Raw genomic sequence first — 20,272 nt, forward strand, 5'->3', positions numbered from 1 at the left:
ATAAACTAAAATATGAGGGAAGTCTGGCTACGGATGATTGAAGCGATGTTATGTTATAATATATATATAATTATAACATAACATAGGTATCTTAGACTGTTAGAAATCTTCAGAGGTACAATAAAAGAAAACCTGTACAAGGATTGTTAAAAAACTTCAATTTCAAGAAACATTGTTTTGGATGGCATCTGAAAGAGACTGGGTACATTTACATGGCAAGAAAAGAATGAATGACTAGAATAATCAGAAAACCCAATATTAGAATCTGAATTTTGGTTTGTGTTTAAATGCACAAAACAATCTGATCTTCCAAAACACCTGATGACATGTGTCAGTTATCAACAGTAACTATGTACAATGAACTTTAAAAACATTTTCTCATTCATCTTTGTCATTGCCACATTAGTTTGCCCTTCTGTGAACAATAAGAGAGAAATCAGATTAGTCACATCAGATTTTGGTGTGCCTGTAAACATGGCCACTGTTAGATCTTCTACAGATCATGCAAACATATTTTATATACTGTATTGGAGGAAGGAGTTCAAATAATGCCTATAGTATGTGTTAAGATAAGATAATCCTTTATTGTCCCACATGGGGAAATTTCATTGTTGCAACGCAGGTAGATACAGATAGTAGTTCTATATTTAGAAGTGTTGCAGAAAGTTTTAACTTCCATGACCACATAATGTATTAAAATGTATCATTGTATGACAAACATTGGCGCACGATTCATTCAAAAAGGCACTTTTTTCCCTGAGATCATTAGAGGCAGTGCAGATGGGCAACACTTGCATTTCCTCTATTGACACTACAATAATGTGTGCTTTCTGATGATTCTCAGCTTGGAGGGACTCGAGGTTCAATATTCAGTGAGAGCTCATAGAGAGTGTCTTCATCCATCACCAGTGACTTATCCAAAAGGAACTGTGTCACCTAGAAAATGAGGAAACATCATATTGCATGTGTTAAACAAAATAATTACACTCTAGCGACAATAACCTCATTGTACCTTTGGCTGGTGCTCTATCCTGTAGGGGGATTGCTGAAACTGACGAATCTCCCGAATAATATGAGATATCTAGTGCAAAGAGCAAAGAATTGATTCGGTATCTATTTGAAACATTTAGCGTTTCAAAATCAATTGATTTGTTTACCATCCTCATTTTGGAAAAGTTCACCAAACCCTCCTCAGTGAAATTGGGTGTTCCTTCCTCAATAAATGCCAGGTCTGTGAGGTACATGCCCAAATATGGGACACATGGAGGGTTACAGCTGCAAACATATCAAAAACAGCATTGTTTTGTTTTTAAATTAGGGTTAAACTGTTTAACTATATATTTTTATCATATATATTGTTGTTTATTTACTTTTTCAGTGTGTCTCTGAGATTTTTAAACCTGCCTTCTGACAATACTGTCTTTTGCAGCCTGTCCATGAGAGCTTTTGTCTAGAAAACACAACGACAACTTGACACAGATGAACACAACAAATTGGTGACCTTTGCAGAGAACATTATCCAACCTGTTTGCAGACTTTGGCCCATGTCTTTTTCAGTCTGTAGATGGCGCTGCGGTTAAGGGCAGAAGTGATCTCAAGCACACCATTGTAGTTGTTGAGGCAGCGACAGATATCTGCCACAGCTAACCACTTCTCTATGGAGCTTGCCCTGGAGCCCACGTCTGCGTTGGCCATGATCTGAGAGGCCACCAGGTTACTCATCTGCAGGCAACAAACGTCTTCAGATTTAAGGACACTTTACGGTCTTTTATGAACATGTCAGTTAAGAAGCTCCCACCATAACCAACGATGAACCGGTAAACCAAGTCAGACAATACTTTTAAAAATGCATTTAGAATTTATTTCATTTATTTGATAATTACTACTATATTGTTGGGGAATAATGAGGAAATGACTGCACTGCTTTGTACATAAAACATTTACCTCATTGAAGTGCTGACTAGTCTTCATGATGTAAGGCGTGCGCTCTGTCTTGTCTGCCTTCATCCAGCCCTGGCCCAGGAACTCCCTTTAAATATGTATGAATTATCATCATGAAAACAGTCCACACAACTGTATATGGTTCGGGTAAAGCAACTGTTACAATATAGACTTTACTCACTCATAAGGAATACTTCTAAACACTATGTGATCCAGCAGGGTAATTTGTTCTGCCAGCTCCATAGCAGAGAGCGACTCAAAACATTCAGTCCTGGGACTCTCTGCCTAAAATCACAAAAAGTACACTTACATACACGTCACAGTCAATGCAGTTAGAGGAGTTAATTTTGTCACACAAGGGTCAACGGTCTCATCACTAGACTTCAAAACATTTTAGAGTAACCCATCAACACGGGATAAAATGTTTATGAACCAGTTGTATACAAAACCATGACCAATATTTAATAAACATGTATATCTTTGATCTTAATCAGACAATTTTATAGTGGTGAGATATTCTAAGATTTCGTGTACCAAAATAAGAACCTCTCTTACCGCAATGAAGTGAAGAAGGGGACCACTTTTCTGTGTCAAAAACACAACATCTTGTTAATTACTTGATGAATAAACTAGATATTTTGTATTTCAATGCATACTAACCAACTGCAATATATCTTCAATCTTAAGCTGACCATCATCTTGATCTTCTTGAGAAAGTGCACTGCAACCAAAACCAAGTAAATTACCGGTACTTTTCCCCCCTTTTATTAAAAGGTTTTTGTAATACCTCAATATATTTGCTGTGGCTTTTCGCTCCTGAGGCAGAAGGTCTGGATCTTTAAGCACTTCCTCCAGAAGACAAATAACGCCATACTTCAGTTCACAGTTCATTTCAAAATCCTAAAAAAGAGAAGAAAATGTTGATCCTATTTGTCATTTTTATATATAGACACTCATTTCCTGTTAAAACCATCCTGCAGAATAACATCTTACAGTGTCTAGACACAAAGTTAAAGCTAACTTTACAGAATATTGATAAAAGAATCATGACACCAGAAAACGGTCTGTGCTGCCCGGTGGTCGAGTGTTTAAGTCACAGCACACATATGCCAGGCTCCACGTGCAGCCGGCCGCAGTATTTGGTAGTTCGAATCCCGACTCTGACAATTTACTGTATGTCCTCACCTCTCTCTCATCCCCCATTTCACGCTGTCTTTCCTGTCTAATAAAGCCTACGGCCAAAAATCTATCTCATCCTTGGGAGGATGTTGACCTATATAAGACCTTTTATAGCTGATGAGCAGGGACAAATGTTCATGTAGATGCAAACTTACCTGAGAGTGCTTTGACACCCAATGCCGCAAAACATTCAGGACTCTGTTGGTTGCAGCTCTTCGAATAATGAATTCTTTATCACAGTTTTTTTCTGAGCCGCTAAAACCTAGGAAAGGGCAGTTTTGAACTAATTAACAATGGTAGAAAGGTCTAATTTCCCAATCTTTATATTGTTGGTATTTGGAATATAATAAATTGCAGTCACTTTTGTGTAGTATAATTGTGTCATTAGCAGAAGTGTGTTGATGTGTTTACCCTGGGAACTGCTGTGACTGGCAGCTGCTGTGGCAATGGCAAATGCTGAAGCTGGTGACATTGTACAGCGAGGATTGTCTCCCGAGGTCACTGCAATAAACATTATGAAGTTTGTATTTTAATGTTTAATCTTGCATTATTATATCCATTGACATAATGGTGTTACCTCCTTTGTAGCGCAGGTGTCTTGGTGTTGAAGGAGATCGACAGGGCGATATGTCACCTGACTCACTGCTCCCCGAAGTCTCTGGAATGAACTTGTCAAGAGATACTGTTTCCAGCACAGCTGTTGGCAGCCACATTATGTTAATAATATGTTAAACTGCACGGACACACGTAATTGTGTATAGTAAATATAGTAAAATGTGTCAAAATTCACAATTCCGAAAACATATACACAGTATATATATATATATATATATATATATATATATATATATATATATATATATATATATATATATATATATATATATATATATGTGTGTTTATATGTGTTTTTTTTGCTCTTTTTAAAAAAAATAAAACACAAGGCTCCAAAACAATGCTTTTTAAATAAATGAATAAATATGTGAACATGGAGACTCCTTAATCTGGATGACAGTGTGATCATGTTATGGGCTCTTACCCCTGCGGATGCTGCGCCTCAGCTTCCCACAGAAGGCTTCAATGCGAGGCAACTCTCCACTAACATCGTCCCCAGCTGATGGGCTGAGCTCTGGGGAGCTGGGACCACGGCTGAGGTCCAGAGGCGCCTTTGTGCAGAAAGGTGGTGGAGAGGACATCCCTGAGGCTTGAGGAAGGCTGGGAGAGCGCTTGGCAGTGGGCGGAGGAGAAGAAAAGCCAAAGGGGGTTCTGGTCATCATGGGAGGGGGAGAGGAGATGCCTGGACAGTTAATGGATGTGGGCGAGTTTGCTGCTGATGAGGAAGGGGTGAAGGTCAGATCCAGGGCTGATACCTTTGGACCAATTGGGGAGCTGAGGGAGAGCTTCCTGCTGTGCACAGGAGAGGAAGTCCGGGAGGGAATGGACAAAGGAGGAGGAGAGGAGAATTTGCGGCACAGTCTTGGAGATTTATTGTTCAAGGGGTCAGTTCCCCATGCTCCCTGGTTGGTGGCAAAGAACAACTCCAATGACCTGTATGAAGAAAAAAAAAAAGCAATGCCCTGTAACTACTGTTCACAATGACAAGTAGATGACACAACCTGGTGAGAGTATGTACTTGGACTGATCCAGGGCAAGCTGAGTGATCTTCAGACTGTAGTCAGGACAAAGTGACATAATGGAAAGACGATCACATGAATGTTGTTCAATCCTGGGGCCATGACAGATACAGGTAGATGCAGTGGAGAATGGACAAAGACAATGAGGTGACAATAAATGTGATGAAGAACGAACAAGAGGTTGGGAAAACAACAGAGATGTTTGGTAACAAGTACCTCACTGGTATTGAGGTGAACGGTTTCTTATAAATTTCAGCCAGTTTGTCGATGACCACAGCCGCAGTAGTAAAGATCCTGTACGTGTGCAGGAACGTGTTGAGAAAGTCGATGGACAGGAAGCGCAGATCGGTGAGGCGCTCAAGTAGTCGCTCCACACTGGCGTAACGGATCTGAGGGACCTTGCATGAGTTAAGGGTCTTACTGAAGCATATGTCTACATCGTCTTTATGCAGCCGGGCATCCGATCTGAATATAAAAATATTAGTTTAGTTTAGAATATTATATTGTTTGTTACAAGGTCAGTTTGTTGAAGCAAATTGTTATTATTTATGTCTAGAGTTTTGACTCACTTGATCATGTGTGGCACAGAAACTATAGAGTTGTCTTCAAACACACTTGTCATCAAACCATTGCATCGGATATTATCAATGCACTAAAGGACATAGTAAATTGATTGCGTAAGTTTCATGTACAATCTAAATGCACTAATTGTATTTAAATGAATTAGAATGTAAACCTGGCTGATATCGCTTGTCCAGGCAGCCTTTTCCTGACGTGAAGGAGACAACAGGACCACAGAGAAAGGCTGTCCTTCAGGAGGCTCCACCACAATCTTGAACTGCAAATGGTTGAACCCCTGACCTGCTGCATTGTCTGTAAAAAAAATATATAAAGAAAAAGGTTAAATTACCACTAAGTCTCAAAATTACAGCGTGTCTTATACTCACAGTCCTCATCATTGACATCGAGTTCTTCAATTAGAGTGCACTCAATCAGAGACAGTGTGCCCACTTGCTGTTGGATGAAAAAAGTTATTTGCATATTTCCTTAATAAAATTGGCATTCAATGTACTATTCATTGTGGACTTTAATACACAGAATTGTATATGAGGCTGACCTTAAGCAGGTGAAGTTTTCCCCCCGAGGTGCGAGTGCAGATGAGCAGGTGCTTGGTAAACAAAAAACACTGTCTCTCTCCTTCTTTACGAACGGACAGAGAACCCAGACGGACTTTACTGAGCATGCCTCGTTCACTGCTGGATGGCAACTGGATTAATGAGCCTGCAAAAGTGTTTCAAAATCAGTGTTTACAGAGTTTTAGAATCTCCTATGAACCGAGAAACGTTTTGCCCACCTTGTCTCACAAAGGTCTGACTTGTGTCCAAAAGGATGTCACAGCCCTCTACAATCATCCGTTCTATGGCCAGGTTCTTCCTGATGTTCTCCGTGTCGCTGACTTCATCATGCATCATCCTATAAACACAACAATTTGTCTTTAAGCTGACACTAAGACTTACTGTAAACTAAAACAACATATTTACATACTTGGACAGCTCCTCCAGTTTAGATTTGGCAAACTCCAGGCTCTTGCGCTCCACATGTTCATGAGGTGTATGTGCCAGCAGCTCGTGGAGAGTGATAATGTATCGAGGAATCTGTGACATTTAAATTTGAAATAGTACTCCGAGAACAAAAGTTAGAGCGTGAGGATACTGTATGTAGGTTCTACCTGAAACATGGGGTATGTAAGGAAGGTTTCCAGCATACGGCCCTCACAGGCGGCATTGGACTCGTACTGTTTGAGAAGTTTGTCAAAATCTCTGTTCTGTTTGCAGTTGGCTAGAACTTGAAGGCTGTACTGGTGATTACGCACAAACTCCTGGTATATGTTCAGCATAGGTAGCAGAATATCAAACAGGTCAGCTGAAAACAAACATAGGTAAAAGATGAACTAAACACACTTAATAAAATTGTGTCTGGCACTACCACTTAACTGTACACTGCCTTGTTACTTTTTGTTTTCTGCACGGCGGCTCTTTCTGCTTTCTGAGCCAGTGACACACAGTATGTTTAAAATGTGTTTAAGTTCCTCAACTCTGTGTTTGCTGGGCAAGATAAGTTTTGTTTTGTTGTTGGTGGTATGTTGATAAATGTGTTCAAAATAGAGCCAATGTACTGGACAAAAAGTAGAAACAAAACAAACTCAAACAATATGAATTATGGTTTCTGAAAATACAAATGACAGAGAGCTCACCCAAAACCAGAGTTGGCCAGTTGGCGATTCGAGCCTTTAGTCCTTGGTGAAAGATCTCATGCAGGAACATAATGGTCTCACTAAGGAAAGGAGAAAGTTATTGATAGAACTTGACTTTCAAGTGCCAGAGAGACTTTTGAACACACCTGTTGAGGAAGATGCTGCTGACGTCGTCGTGACTGATCGGAGGCTTCTTGGAGCTGGCGGCCATCCTCAGCGGCCTAAGGAAACAGTTGACCAGGATGGACAGCTGGTGGACATACTCAGTCTCTGCCTCCACCATGTTGAAGACAATGTGGTTCCTCTTCCTCATGCTTTCTGCATGAGGGGAGCAGATGTAATCCTGGACAATGATCTTCCACTTTCGTCTACAAAGCCAGCCACGCAGAAAACTTTGGACCTGCCCAGAAAAATTTAATTTATACCGAGGCAAGTTCTCTATATACTATAATACGGATGGTGAGTTAACCTACCTTTTTGATCTTTTTAATATCTGAGTCTTCCTCCTCTTGATTATTCTGGCAAGGCAACATCTTTTCCTTGGTTTTGTTCAGCACTACAATCTTGAAACAACAATGTTTATAAGAATACATTGGCATGGAGAGTAAAATATTCAGAAGCTTCAAAGCAGAGCCTGTTTTGTATGATGTGGTCCTGCTGAGCTATTTATTTTTATGGAGCACAATCATATCGTAAGCATTCTAGTAACACATTAAGCGCTTTTACATAGTGTTGTGTGTTTGAAGGTCTGACCATGTGCTAGAATGAATATGTGTATGCATGCATGTGCACAGATGTGCTTTAGCCATGTGTACCTCAGCTTTGAGTCTCTCTATCTCTGTGTCCTGGTCCTCCAGCTGAGTGCGCAGCTGATTGGCTGCAGTTTTCTCAGTCTCCATGATCTGCACCAGGTGGATGTACTTTTGCATCAGGATCTCGCGCTCAATGATGATGTCCGAGTAACTAAGGCAAGAGCACAGTGTTTGAAACAAGCAACCGTTCGTGTGTAATCAACAACAAACAGTTATTGAATTGATCAAAAGTTAACCATTTCTATCTTAAATGTAATGTCTAAAGAGAAGTAAAAAATCCTGCATTTGCCAGATAAAAATAGTAGCAGGTGAAACGAGAGGTTGAGTGCACAAACAAGTCAGTGATGAAACATTCCTAGCCATAACACCAACACCAGTGTGGCCGAGATATGAATTGCTGTCAGCACATACAATAGAACACACACACTGATGAAAGTTATGGTGGTATTGTGACGAGTATGAGAATCGAACAAATCTCTATAAGGAAAGTCTTTACAGCATTACACAACCTTTTCAGAGTGAAATATCAATGGCTGGGGCATCACTAACCTCGCCTGCTGGATGCACTCCACCCACTCATTACTGTCGGATTCTTCCTCAGATCGAAGCTCCAAAGGCTTTTGTCCATCATGACCAAAAATAATCAGGAAGTAGTGCTGAAAAAAGAACATAAAACATTCAAGCAACCCTCCTACAGATTACTACTGGACCGGCCAGATACATTTAATCTTATCATAATAATTTGTGTTGTCCCACCTTTTTTAGTTGATAATTTTTGCTTTCATTTCTTTAGTTTGGTCATAACCTACTTGGCCGATAAGTTGGCCTAAATCAGTGGCTCACATTGTCTGTCTAAATGATGAACAAGAGGTGTCAGTGCATGATCAGGGGAAACACTGGCCTAAATTGTGAACATATCACATGCCATACAGTCTAGAATAAACCCAGCTGCAAACTCTTTTTTTGTGACCTAACTGAGGTGCTTACTAGCCTGCTGTTGGTAAAAGTGCATTCAAAACGTTTTTAGTTCGTGAGTTCACAGGCCTATTTCAGTCTTTTCTCCTGGACATGTTTAAAATGTGAAAACACACACAACTATATACTATTCAAAAATTGTACACCAGAAGCATTACTTTTTACTGCAAATTTAGGAAACCTCCAGTATCGTAACTATATTAGAATCAGATGTTTGGTGGGAGACAAGCCTTATATTTATGTCTCACTGAATTGCTCACCAATGGACCTGCACTTTGATATGCTGTCCACACTCCTGTTCACACTCCTGGTCTAGATATTAGTTTTAGTATCAATTTGTGTTCATGTTCATTTTGAGTTTACCACTATGGCCTTCTTCCGCTTCCTCGACATCACCATCACCCAGGACCTCAAGTGGAACCTCACCATCAGCTCCCTCATCAAGAAGGCCCAGCAGAGGATGTACTTCCTTAGGAAAGCCAATCTGACAGCGGAGATGATGGTGTAGTTCTACACGGCCATCATTGAGTCCATCCTCACCTCCTCCATCACCGTGTGGTACGTTGGAGCCACAGCCAGGGACAAACAGAGACTACAGCGCATTGTGTGCTCTGCTGACAAGGTGATCGGCTGCAGGACCTGTACGTCTCCAGGGCTCTGGGACGTGCAGGTCGGATCACAGCTGACCCTTCTCACCTTGAGCATGGACTATTTGAGCCACTCCCCTCAGGCAGGAGGCCACTGCCCTCAGGCAGGAGGCTGCGGTCCATCTAGACCAAGGGTGACTAAACTTTTTTCACAGAGAGCCACATTTTGAAACTTATATGGCTCTGAGGGCCAGACAAAACAACGTTCAATTTGTTGAATACATTTGACATAGTTTCCATAGTTGGCATAACATCAAAATGATTGAAATTTTACAAATTTTACAGTAAAAAGTACAACTTTTTGCTGTTTGGACAAACTTAGCAGGAAGCCGGAGGGCCAACAAAAATTGGTCTGAGGGCCGCTTTTGGCCCCCGGGCCTTAGTTTGGACATGCCTGATCTCGACCATAACCTCCCGCCACAAGAACAGTTTCTCTCTGCCGTTGGACTCATGAACACTCAACATCTGCCATTTTAACTATTATTCAAAGCAACAAAAACTCATTGCACTGCTCATTTTTTGCACAATTCTGACCAACTGTAAATTGTGTGTATATTCTATTTTATTTTATATGTAAATTCTAAACTTTAGGCTTGCACTTTTATGTATATATTTTGCTAATATTATTATTCATTGTTGTATATTGCAGCTTAATGCCAAAGCAAATTCCTAGTTTTTGAACCTGTTCATTGATAATGGCAATAAAATTCTTTCTAATTCTGATTCTAATTTTGACATGTTGAACATATTCATAGATTACGTTAACAGCAGGTCATTTTATAGTGTTACATAATACTTTGACACAGGAGAATTACATATTCAAAGATAATTGGATAGTCATATTTTTTAATAGGAAATATTTATAGTTGACTTTAGGCTAATTCATCTATTGACCTTTATTTAACCAAGATAGACCCTCTGAGATTTAGAATCTCTTTTTCAGAGAATTGTTTACATTTTTGTGGCAGGGGAAACTGGACAACCCAGATGAAACCAGACACAGAAAGAACATGCAACTCCACAGAGAAAGGCCAAAACCTTCCTGGAGACAATTTCCTGAAGTACTAACTTTTGCGCTCCCGTGCCACAAAATGATGGAAAGGATAATACAGCATAATGTTATGTACTAAAGACATATAGGCGTTAACAGCAACTTCAAACACTAATAACTCTAGAAACAACCAATACATTTTGTAAATTGACTATATATTTCTTGAGGAATGTAATCCAATAGTCTTTTTGTTTTTGTTTTTCATTTTGCAAAATGCCTGAGTGACCGTTCAAAATCACAAGAAATCCCCAGTCTGTTGTTTAGCCGATCCTCGCTACGGCTTGGAACAGCCAGAGATCAGTACCATATTGGACATCTATTTAGCCTACATGTTATGTATCAATTACATTGTTTGATAGAGATCATTCCTAGTAATAATCAGTTTTTGGTTTTGTCATGAATTGGATTAACATTCATAACATTTTAAGTTGACTTTGGGAGACTTTATGTGATGGTAAGGCTAACACTGGGAGAAAGTAGGCCTGTGTAGTAATGATGTAACGATAAGCGGCTGAGAGATACTTGCGTGTGCCGGACCAGAGAGGCTTAAGGGCTGTGTGTGTGTGTGTACGTGTGTGTGTGTGTGTGTGTGTGTGTGCGTGTGTGTGTGTGTGCGTGCTGTACGTGTGTGTGTGTGTGTGTGCTTGTGCATGCATGTGTGTATGTGTGTGTGTGTGTGTGTGTGCGTGCGTGTGTGTGTGCGTGTGTGTGTGCGTGCTGTACGTGTGTGTGTGTGTGTGTGTGTGCTTGTGCATGCATGTGTGTATGTGTGTGTGTGTGTGTGTGTGTGTGTGTGTGTGCGTGCGTGCGTGCGTGTGTGTGTGTGTGTGTGTGCGTGTGCGTGTGTGTGCTGTACGTGTGTGTGTGCGTGCGTGTGGGTGTGCTTGTGCATGCATGTGTGTATGTGTGTGTGTGTGTGTGTGTGTGTGGGTGTGTGTACGTGCATGCGTGTGTGTGTGTGTGTGTGTGTGTGTGTGTGTGTGTGCGTGCGTGCGTGTGTGTGTATGTGTGTATGTATGGGGGAAGGACGCGTTATGTAACCACTACGGCCTGTAGATCTCCTTGCACTGCTAATGCAGCTTTCCCCGAACACAAGCCCACTTTAAATGACTGGATAACAAAGAGGAAGGCAGGATACTATCAGTCTGATCTGCAGTGGACAAAAGATACTGTAATCTGGAGCAGAATCATTTTATATCCCTGCAGGTTAGATGACACAATCCACAACACTACAAACCCAATGTTGATTCATCAGTTGTCAGCAAAGGTGAAAATGTTTGCACGTTTTATGGCTCCAGAAAGCCATGCATTAATACTACTTTGAGTTTCATAGATAAGAGTATTCACTACAGCAGCACCATGTAAGATTCCTGGTGTATGTCGCCTGCATGGATCTTTGGAAAAATATTATGTCGTCCTGTGGAATCTTTCAAGCATCTCTATGGAGACATGTGGCCTTCACCATTAAAGTTACAAGTCAGATCTGTGCAGAAACAAGCCCCTTCACAACAAGGGTGCATGTTTTAGAAGATTATTAGTGTTATTTCAGTCTATGTATACGTTGGCACTTACACGGTGGGTCTTTAAGTCCATGTGTTGATGTTTCATAAAATAATGCTGTAGATATTACAGCCAGTAAGTTACAGTGGTATAGTGATGCCATAGACTGACTTTACAGTAATACTGTAAATCATACTGTAGCACTACTGTAATCCATTTGTCATATTTTACAGTATTGCGCTACTATAATCCATATTACAGTAATGTTACAGGTACTGTGTATTTTACAGTAATTTGCTGTATTTTTTTTTTTATAGGGAACACAATTTTTTTTTGCATAAAAACACCAGAAGCTTGTCATGTTCTGTAACTTTATTGTGCACAGGAAAACAAATTCAGCTCATACAGTACAATTAACGACAAGAATGAATAACACTGATCTGTGTCTAATATCTATTAAACAGGAATAACACAAAATACAGGTCATGAATATATTCATAATTTACGTATTCACTTGTTACAATAAACTTTGTTATTTGTGGACAAAACATTACACTTACCGGTAAATTACAAATTTTAAAATTAACCTTTAAATGTCGCGCCGTTCTATAAATTACATAATATTAATTAGAACATTAAATATTATTTTTTACAGTTATGATTGTTTTAGTGTTAAATAAATGTCCAGAATATAGGCTTGAAGAAAAGGTATAGCCACATAGACAGTACATTTATAGGTAGTTCATTATTTACTTTCACAAAATGTATTATTTCCAAACAGAAAGCACTTATATATCAGGTAAAGAAATGACTTACCAATTTGCTCACTGGCCCAGTATTGCTTCCTCAGCAGAGCTATCAAGACAAAATATATAAAATAATATAACAATTTTTATACATGTTTTTGCTTCATTTACTAATGAATTATGGCTAATTCTCTCCTCCATAAATAACTCAATTCAAATTTGCTGACATACTTGAACCAAACCGCTCACTATTTTACTTTGTGGAACAAAAAAAAACCTGTCCCTCCTCTAGTCATATATTGTAAAAAGTAATACAATATACTTACACATTTTCTCCCTTGAAGAAAAGTGATGCGTCTTCTTCTCTCTTCATCAACTGTTCAATGAATCTCTCTGGGATTGGCCCGTTTTTCTTGCCTAAATCCAGTAATCATCTGCTACCGTAGCCATTATCTTACCCTAACAGCAGATTACCTTTTGCCGTCATTTTTACGGGTCACATACTTCCAACAGAGTTTCTTTAACACCATGTCCCCATTATAAACAGGGAAAGGCTGAATGTTGGAGAAACTGTGGTTGCCAGGAGGCGTATCATTATCGTGTGTTCTGGGAGTGTCCTGTTGCACAAAGATATTGGACAGAAATGAGCAAAGCACTGCAGGCTGTTTTTGACACCACGCCATGGACTACACAGATTATATCTTTATAACATACTTCTGACAGCTGGGAAAAAGTCCCTTAAAAAATGGGTGACACAAACTGCACTGATGATTAAGGATAGGACCAACATCATAATTGACATTTAGAAAAAAGGAAAAATCCCATTTGGACTCAATTTAAAATTTGACACATTTGACAGAAACTGGACTACATGGTTGTCTCACCTTCCTAAATTCTTATTTTCAATTTTCAGTTTTAGTTTGTTTTGTTTTTTAGTTTTTTTTAAAAAGTAATCCATTACCATTTACATGTGACAAAATGTGAAAGCAACTTACAGCATAATACTGAACTTTACAGTAAAGTACTGTGAAAATGTGTATTGTTGCATTTGTAGCATCATAGTAATCTTGGATGGAGCACAACCTTCTCTAATGGTTTTACTCATTACTGGAATAAACTTACTGATAACCTGAGAGGCAAGTGGTGAAAAAACCACACACACAAACACACACATCATATGTGATACATTTTCTAAATTCCATATCAACTTGATGATGTTTTATGAATAAATCCATTAGATTACACCATAAACCTCTTTAGTCCATGTGAGTTTGTGTGTGGTTTCAGACTGTGTCTGCAGGCGAAACGCCAACAAAGACCAAGGATGCTATTCTTAGTCAAGTGTAGCAGCAGAGCACCAGCGCGCTCAAACAAACACTGTCCTGCCTCATATTTTGTGGTGCTTTGAATATAGAGAAGGTCGAAAATCGGAACCTCTTATCTCTAAATGTTTTGGCCAAATTATCCAAAAAAAAGTCAATTGAAAAAGAAAATCCTATCTGTGTATTGGAATATGTCACAGAACAAAATGTCTTATCAATAAGTGGAAAAGTTCTATATAAATACACTTAATAATAAATCATATCTGCATCTGCTCCAGATGGGTATGGGGACCTGTTTTTTCCTCAATAACATACAGTAGGTGTGAAATTGTTAAGAGTTGATAAATATGATAAATATAAGATATAAAAAGACATTTTTAAATTAAATTATTAGAAATTATATATATTTTTTTATATTATAAGCATTCTCATACACCTAATACACCATTAGTGGAAAAGTGTATTATACATTTGCACATTTAAAAGTCCCATATCATATTTTTGGAGGGGACTATGACACACTCCTCAAGATTAGTGTGTTTATAAGGATTTTCATTCTTTAACCCAATATGACTGCACAGGGGCCATGGGGTATTCTAAGATTCCTTCAGCTACCCATTTACTAGAGGCCCATGGGGCCCAATGGGCCCTGCCACCAAATTACTGCAGGAACTGAACCATTGTAGCAACCTCAACTTTCACTGACTAACTAATGCCTGCCGCAGGGGATCATGGGGATCTTCATCCTGATCTCCAATCTCTACACAGGACAATGTAACACTCTATTAGCTGTATCTTTTGTCCTGTATATATATATGGCTAGCACTCTTGGGCCAGACCGGGCCATTCTGTGTGGCGTTTACATGTTTCTCTCAATGTCTGTGTGGGTTTTCTTAGAGCTCCCAAACATGCACACTAGGGCAAATCTGCCAGTTACAATAGTCCTGACCAAGCTTAACACAAAGATCTGGAGATGGGGGCCCTGGCGCTGTGCTGCAGCGACCACTGCTCCTGAGCGATGCCCCAGTGAATTTTTCACTGTAGTACTTTTGGTAGATATATTTGATTAAACTTTAAATGAGGGTTAAAACAGCACCACCAATCATGTCCAAAGGCTGTGATGCCCGATGTAACCCCAGTCTGAGAGGAGAGCCATGTTGTGATGTTATAGTTAGAAGCGTTTTGGACCCTAGTGCATTTTTTACTCCAAAAATGAAACTAAAATATTTGAAATACAAGCATTTAATACTGTTATATTGTAAAAAGCTAAATCTGCAAAATGTTATTGAAATATTTATGAAAATCCTGTGTTTTGAAGAGCATAAATGCCCAAAAGTATTTTGCAAAAGGACACAAAAATGTACCGTATTTTCCACACAGTAAGGCGCACTTAAAAGCCTTTAATTTTCTCATAAAATTACAATGTGCCTTATAATCCAGTGCACCATATATATAGTTAATTTCTGGTTGTTCTTACTGACCTCGAAGCGATTTATATTTCTATGTGCCGTTCAGAATTATTTCTGTGCCAGTAGTTAAACAATACCTGATTTACTTTAAAATAACCTAAATTAGACTTTTCCTGTCTGGTGTGTTAATTATCATGTACAAAAACAGAAAGATAAAAGTTCTTATTTTTAAGTTTTTCAAGTTAATTTTTGTAGCTTTTCTAAAGACAAACAGAAAGATGCTAAGAAACATTTCAAGCTATTCTCATATTGATACCAAAGGTATTTTTGGTACTAGGTCTTGCACTAGTGTTGTTATTATGATTTACAGAAGTGTTTGTCAGTCTCATAGCAGCTCAGTTGGTCAGTGTGTGAAAGGGTTAAAGACTCAAATAGCATTTGAATCTGCAACAGTGTGACGAGAATGAACACATTTCAATTTTCTGGACGCACTCATGTTGTGGGGACTTCTGCCTTTTATCACATTAAGTCTACTCCATCTTTTGCTCGACGTGAACCACTTCAACCATCAACTCTTTTTGTATCCATGGAAACAAGCTCCAGCTGAAGCAGCACTAATCACATGGCACTATGCACCTGTTAAACAAAGTCTAACATGTCAAAGTTTAAATGTGTACCACCTGCTTGTCTGCATGAAGATGTTACTGTTTTACTTGAAAGTTTCCACAGTATGACATGACATTTACCTGTCTTCACGGAGACTACCGGTAGTAGGTGGTGCCACTTGCCGAGTTACTGGTCAAATCGATTCTGCTATAAGAAAGGTATTTTTGAGCAATAAAACTTGGTACGGTAATTGGAAAAAAAGAGAAATATAAGATAATTATGAATTTAATTACACACAGAGGAACAATCCAGGCAAAGCGTAACAACATATCTAAAGATACAAGCAGGTGGCGGACCCTCCAACAGTTACATAATTCACCTTTAAAGTCACACATTTTATATTTACCAAAATTAGAAGATGTAGTCTGCAAATATGAGGTAAATTCATTGTGATGCTTAACATTTCCTGAATAGTTTTAGGCTGGTCCAGATCCGTATCAGAACTTGTATGAGACCACATGGTAACAATATAATATCTTTACGTTGCAAAATGACATTGGGTTGCTTATAAACACTATGTGGTACCAAAATTGGTATCAAGCGTTTTCCTTATTTGAAATGCATTGCGACAACACTATGCTGAACACTATTGTATATCTTTAGTAGAAAAAGCTTCAGTTGTAGTCATCTGGACTCAGTTAGAAAAAATAGACGTTTCGACTCTCATCCAAGAGTCATTGTCAATAAAAGAATTTAGATCGAGAACTCAGAGTGCCGTGCATCTCCATCTTGAAGCCTCTAATCACTTGTTTGAAGACGGTGAGGTGAAGGTTTTAAGCAGGGAGAAAAGATGGTTTGAAAGAGGAGTCAAGGAAGCTATTTTTGTTAAAAAAGAAAGACCTTCTTTAAACAGAAATGGAGGGCTCAGATTCAATCTTCCTCTGGTATCTATAATGGAATACTGAACCCCTGGAAAGGTAGAGGACCAGGACAAGGACATTTAGCTAATCAGGTACTCAGGGTGGTTGAGCCAGGGTGTCACAAAGACAAAGAGGATTCTAATAGGCCATTAAAATTCTGAATAGGCTCGGTAGATACAAGGGGGGAGTTTCTGTTGAAACAAACAACTCTTTCTACTTCAGGAAGGCTCCTCCAATGGGTGGGTCTTACCACAGAACAGTATTAATATCGGAGTTCCCGACCTAAATTCTTTTATTGACAATGACTCTTGGATGAGAGTCGAAACGTCTATTTTTTCTAACTGAGTCCAGATGACTACAACTGAAGCTTTTTCTACTATGGAACACGCCTGGACGAATGAGGGATTACACCGACACTATTGTATATCAGCCAAAACTTACCAATGTTTCTGACCTAAAAGTGCCTTTAAACCCTGTCGTGATACAGCGGATCAGCCATCAATGAAAAGATTTACCTGCATTAACTCTGTGTGGCTGGAATTTGTGTAACATTGAACTAGACTGAATCTAGGGCAGTATAACGCAATCAAATCAAAACACAATGAGCAAATTGCAATGATAGCAGTTTTAAGTAACATAATTTCCTCAAAACAACTAAATATCCTGTCCTATTTTGAGAAAAACCTGTAGTTTAGACCTCCACAAACCTGTTCTAATACAGTCCATATTTAATTCTTCTCTCAAATGTTTATGACCCTTGGCTTGTTCAAAATGTTAGCTTTGTTAATAAAATACTAATAATAAAACATAAATTGCAAATATAGTCGCAATGCTTGTCAGATTTGTAATAATTATGTGTTATTCAAACCTTTGATGTGCAAATAAACTACTTCGCTTTCCATCAGTTCCCCTCTAAACTCCCAATAAAACCCTGGTGAAGACATAAGCACAGTACATTTTTCAGAAACAGGAGCAAAACAGACCCCTGTAGCTCTAATGCCACCCTGTCACACCAAATACACTGCACCTGTCTGCACTTTCATCTTAACCACGCTCCAGTAAAAAGGCCATGAACCACTTCAACAGTGGCTACACAACAGGGTCAAAGATGGCACTCCAAACCAAACCTGAAAATGAAAGAAAAAACATAGACCTTGTAGGCTATTTGTTACATAAAGGTTAATATCTTGATGTAGCTGTTTTTACAGACCTCAAACACACATTTGAAACAATGCATACTGAGCAATATATATATATATATATATATATATATATACCCACACACACACACACACACACACACATACACACACGACACGTATACACTTACGTGGAGGATACTGTTCCTAGATATAGTTGATATAGTTGATACATGATATATTTATATATTTATGAATTGTGTCGGTAAATGAGCGTTCCTTCCAGACTTTGTCCAGCCCAGCAGCTTAATCTGCAGCAGCAACACATCAATCTGGGTCATATTATTAGTGCAGACGAGAGTCATCAAAACAACTCAGAAAATATAAAATATTTGCTTCTTCTCAAAACGGATGCAGTTCACATGTTGCAAACTAAGACCGCGACCATCAGAACACAGGGGCCTAAAACATATGTGTATTTACAAAAGTTGAGTTCTCTCTTGTACCTGCAGTCTCTCGGGCGGGTCTCTGCTCGTGACGGACGCTTTTGGGGCTGGTGCGCGCTCGCACGTGCAGCCCTCCAGCAGGTAGATGCCCGACGGTCTGGTGCTCTGGTCGTTCTCAAAGTAGAAGAGCACATTTTGATACAGGGCGAAGAACTTCTCGGCCCAGCGACCGTTCTCTGTTGTCTTCTTGCCCAAGAATCCCCGCTTGGCGCCGTCTTTGCGAGCAATTACTGAAAGATGTAGAGCGTGTCCTTCATTGTAGCGCACGCTCTTCTGCATTTCACCGCAGTTTCTCTCAGTTTCAACGTGGAGCCAACTTCAAATAGTAGACTACTGACCTGCAACTTCAAGTGATGTGCTTATCGTTTGATAAAAGCGACACTGTTAATAAAAGTGAAATGCAGAGCAACGAATGGGCCAATAGGTCTATGTCCGTTTGTTGTGCAGGTAATCCAGGCTTGCCATGGCATGAAGAAGTTGTGATGTCCATGGAGCTGCGCAAATCAGTCCTCCGCTGATCCGTGCGTGCGCTCAGAGGGGCCCCATGCTCCCAACTCCAGCTGAGTTCACGTGCGCCAGACAAGACCCTCTGGAGGAGTCACCTTCCCTGTCTGGGATGCAGTTGTAGAGTCCCACCAGCGCCGCGCAACAAAAATAGACACATAGAACAGACGGTGAAAACAGAATCATGACGAGATCAGCGGTAATCGGCTTTGACATCAATTTAAAGGGACAGATCCCGCTCCCCGCAGTGCTGCTGGCCCCGCGCGCATACCTCCACCTCCAGCATCACCTCCAGCATCACCTCCAGCATCACGTGCAACACGGGTCAAACGTTTTTGTTTCTGTCAGATGTAGAGAAAGGAAAGTTGCGTGATTATATTATAGGTTATTGCTTGTCAATTTTGGACTGATTTTGTTCTTGTTTTCTGATTAGTTGTAATGTGCTGTGCAACATTCTTGGGGGGCCCTGGTGGCTTTGGGGCCCTAGCAGTTGGTTCGCTTACAGTGTACGATTTATAACTTGATAATGGTGGTAAAATGCCTGTAAAATGTATATCTTTAAAACATCCATTTGTAAGGGTGAAGAATTAGTGCAGCAGATTGACTGAATTTGATCTCTTCAACACAGGTAAGTGTCCAATTGAAGCCCCCAAAAAAGCAAGGGGCCTTTTATAGTCTGCACACTAGGGAAATTGTGAAGATTAAAAAGATTCCTTATGTCCTGCTGAATTGAACCAAAATTGCCATAGATATTATTATAAACTACAATTTAAACAGTTCACAATGTAACGTCAATCAAATATATGTTGGTGTGAACAGATTACATTTTTATAAAGCCTAAAATCACAACAGCAGTTGGTCGTTTTGAAAATGTTTGTTTAACCAACAGAATGTGAGAGAATCCAACAATGAAACAATCAAAAGCTGATTAAACAACTGTCCCAGCATCCACTGTCCTTAGACCCTCTTTCTGCAAGAAAAACTACAAAGCCCATGTGGGAAAAGACCTCTGGGAGAACCACAGTCTTACTCCCACGGACTACAGGCTACAGATGCTCCAGGACTAACGTGCCATTTGAAGATAAATTGGGGAACATCTAGTTGTGAGAGTTCATCAGGCAGATGAG

At 39.5% G+C, this 20,272-nt stretch overlaps 1 protein-coding gene across 3 annotated transcripts; it reads right to left on the bottom strand.

Annotated features, from left to right (window-relative positions):
• Positions 1 to 638: 638 nt before the first annotated feature.
• On the bottom strand, positions 639 to 19,383 carry rasgrf2a (Ras protein-specific guanine nucleotide-releasing factor 2a). Of its 3 annotated transcripts, none has more exons than XM_072454285.1 (29): positions 18,642 to 19,383; positions 8,370 to 8,476; positions 7,824 to 7,971; positions 7,482 to 7,571; positions 7,155 to 7,408; positions 7,009 to 7,088; positions 6,484 to 6,677; positions 6,300 to 6,409; positions 6,109 to 6,227; positions 5,872 to 6,035; positions 5,702 to 5,768; positions 5,491 to 5,627; positions 5,324 to 5,406; positions 4,971 to 5,219; positions 4,754 to 4,846; positions 4,160 to 4,668; positions 3,698 to 3,817; positions 3,532 to 3,621; positions 3,276 to 3,382; positions 2,729 to 2,841; positions 2,602 to 2,662; positions 2,497 to 2,526; positions 2,123 to 2,226; positions 1,945 to 2,029; positions 1,525 to 1,722; positions 1,371 to 1,450; positions 1,158 to 1,275; positions 1,013 to 1,081; positions 639 to 936 (listed from the first exon to the last, which is right to left on the bottom strand). In XM_072454285.1, the coding sequence occupies exons 1-29, from the start codon at positions 18,918 to 18,920 to the stop codon at positions 841 to 843; spliced, it is 3,954 nt and encodes a 1,317-aa protein (XP_072310386.1). In that variant the 5' UTR covers positions 18,921 to 19,383; the 3' UTR covers positions 639 to 840. The 3 variants fall into 3 exon arrangements, with proteins under 3 accessions (XP_072310386.1, XP_072310385.1, XP_072310387.1); XM_072454284.1 differs by having other exon boundaries at positions 2,488 to 2,526; XM_072454286.1 differs by lacking the exon at positions 4,754 to 4,846 and having other exon boundaries at positions 2,488 to 2,526.
• Between the last annotated feature and the right edge of the window lie 889 nt (positions 19,384 to 20,272).

Source organism: Eucyclogobius newberryi, unplaced genomic scaffold (assembly GCF_026437365.1).
Source record: "Eucyclogobius newberryi isolate DKJ021-1_F unplaced genomic scaffold, fEucNew1.0.hap1 SCAF_2, whole genome shotgun sequence".
NCBI lineage: Eukaryota > Metazoa > Chordata > Actinopteri > Gobiiformes > Gobiidae > Eucyclogobius > Eucyclogobius newberryi.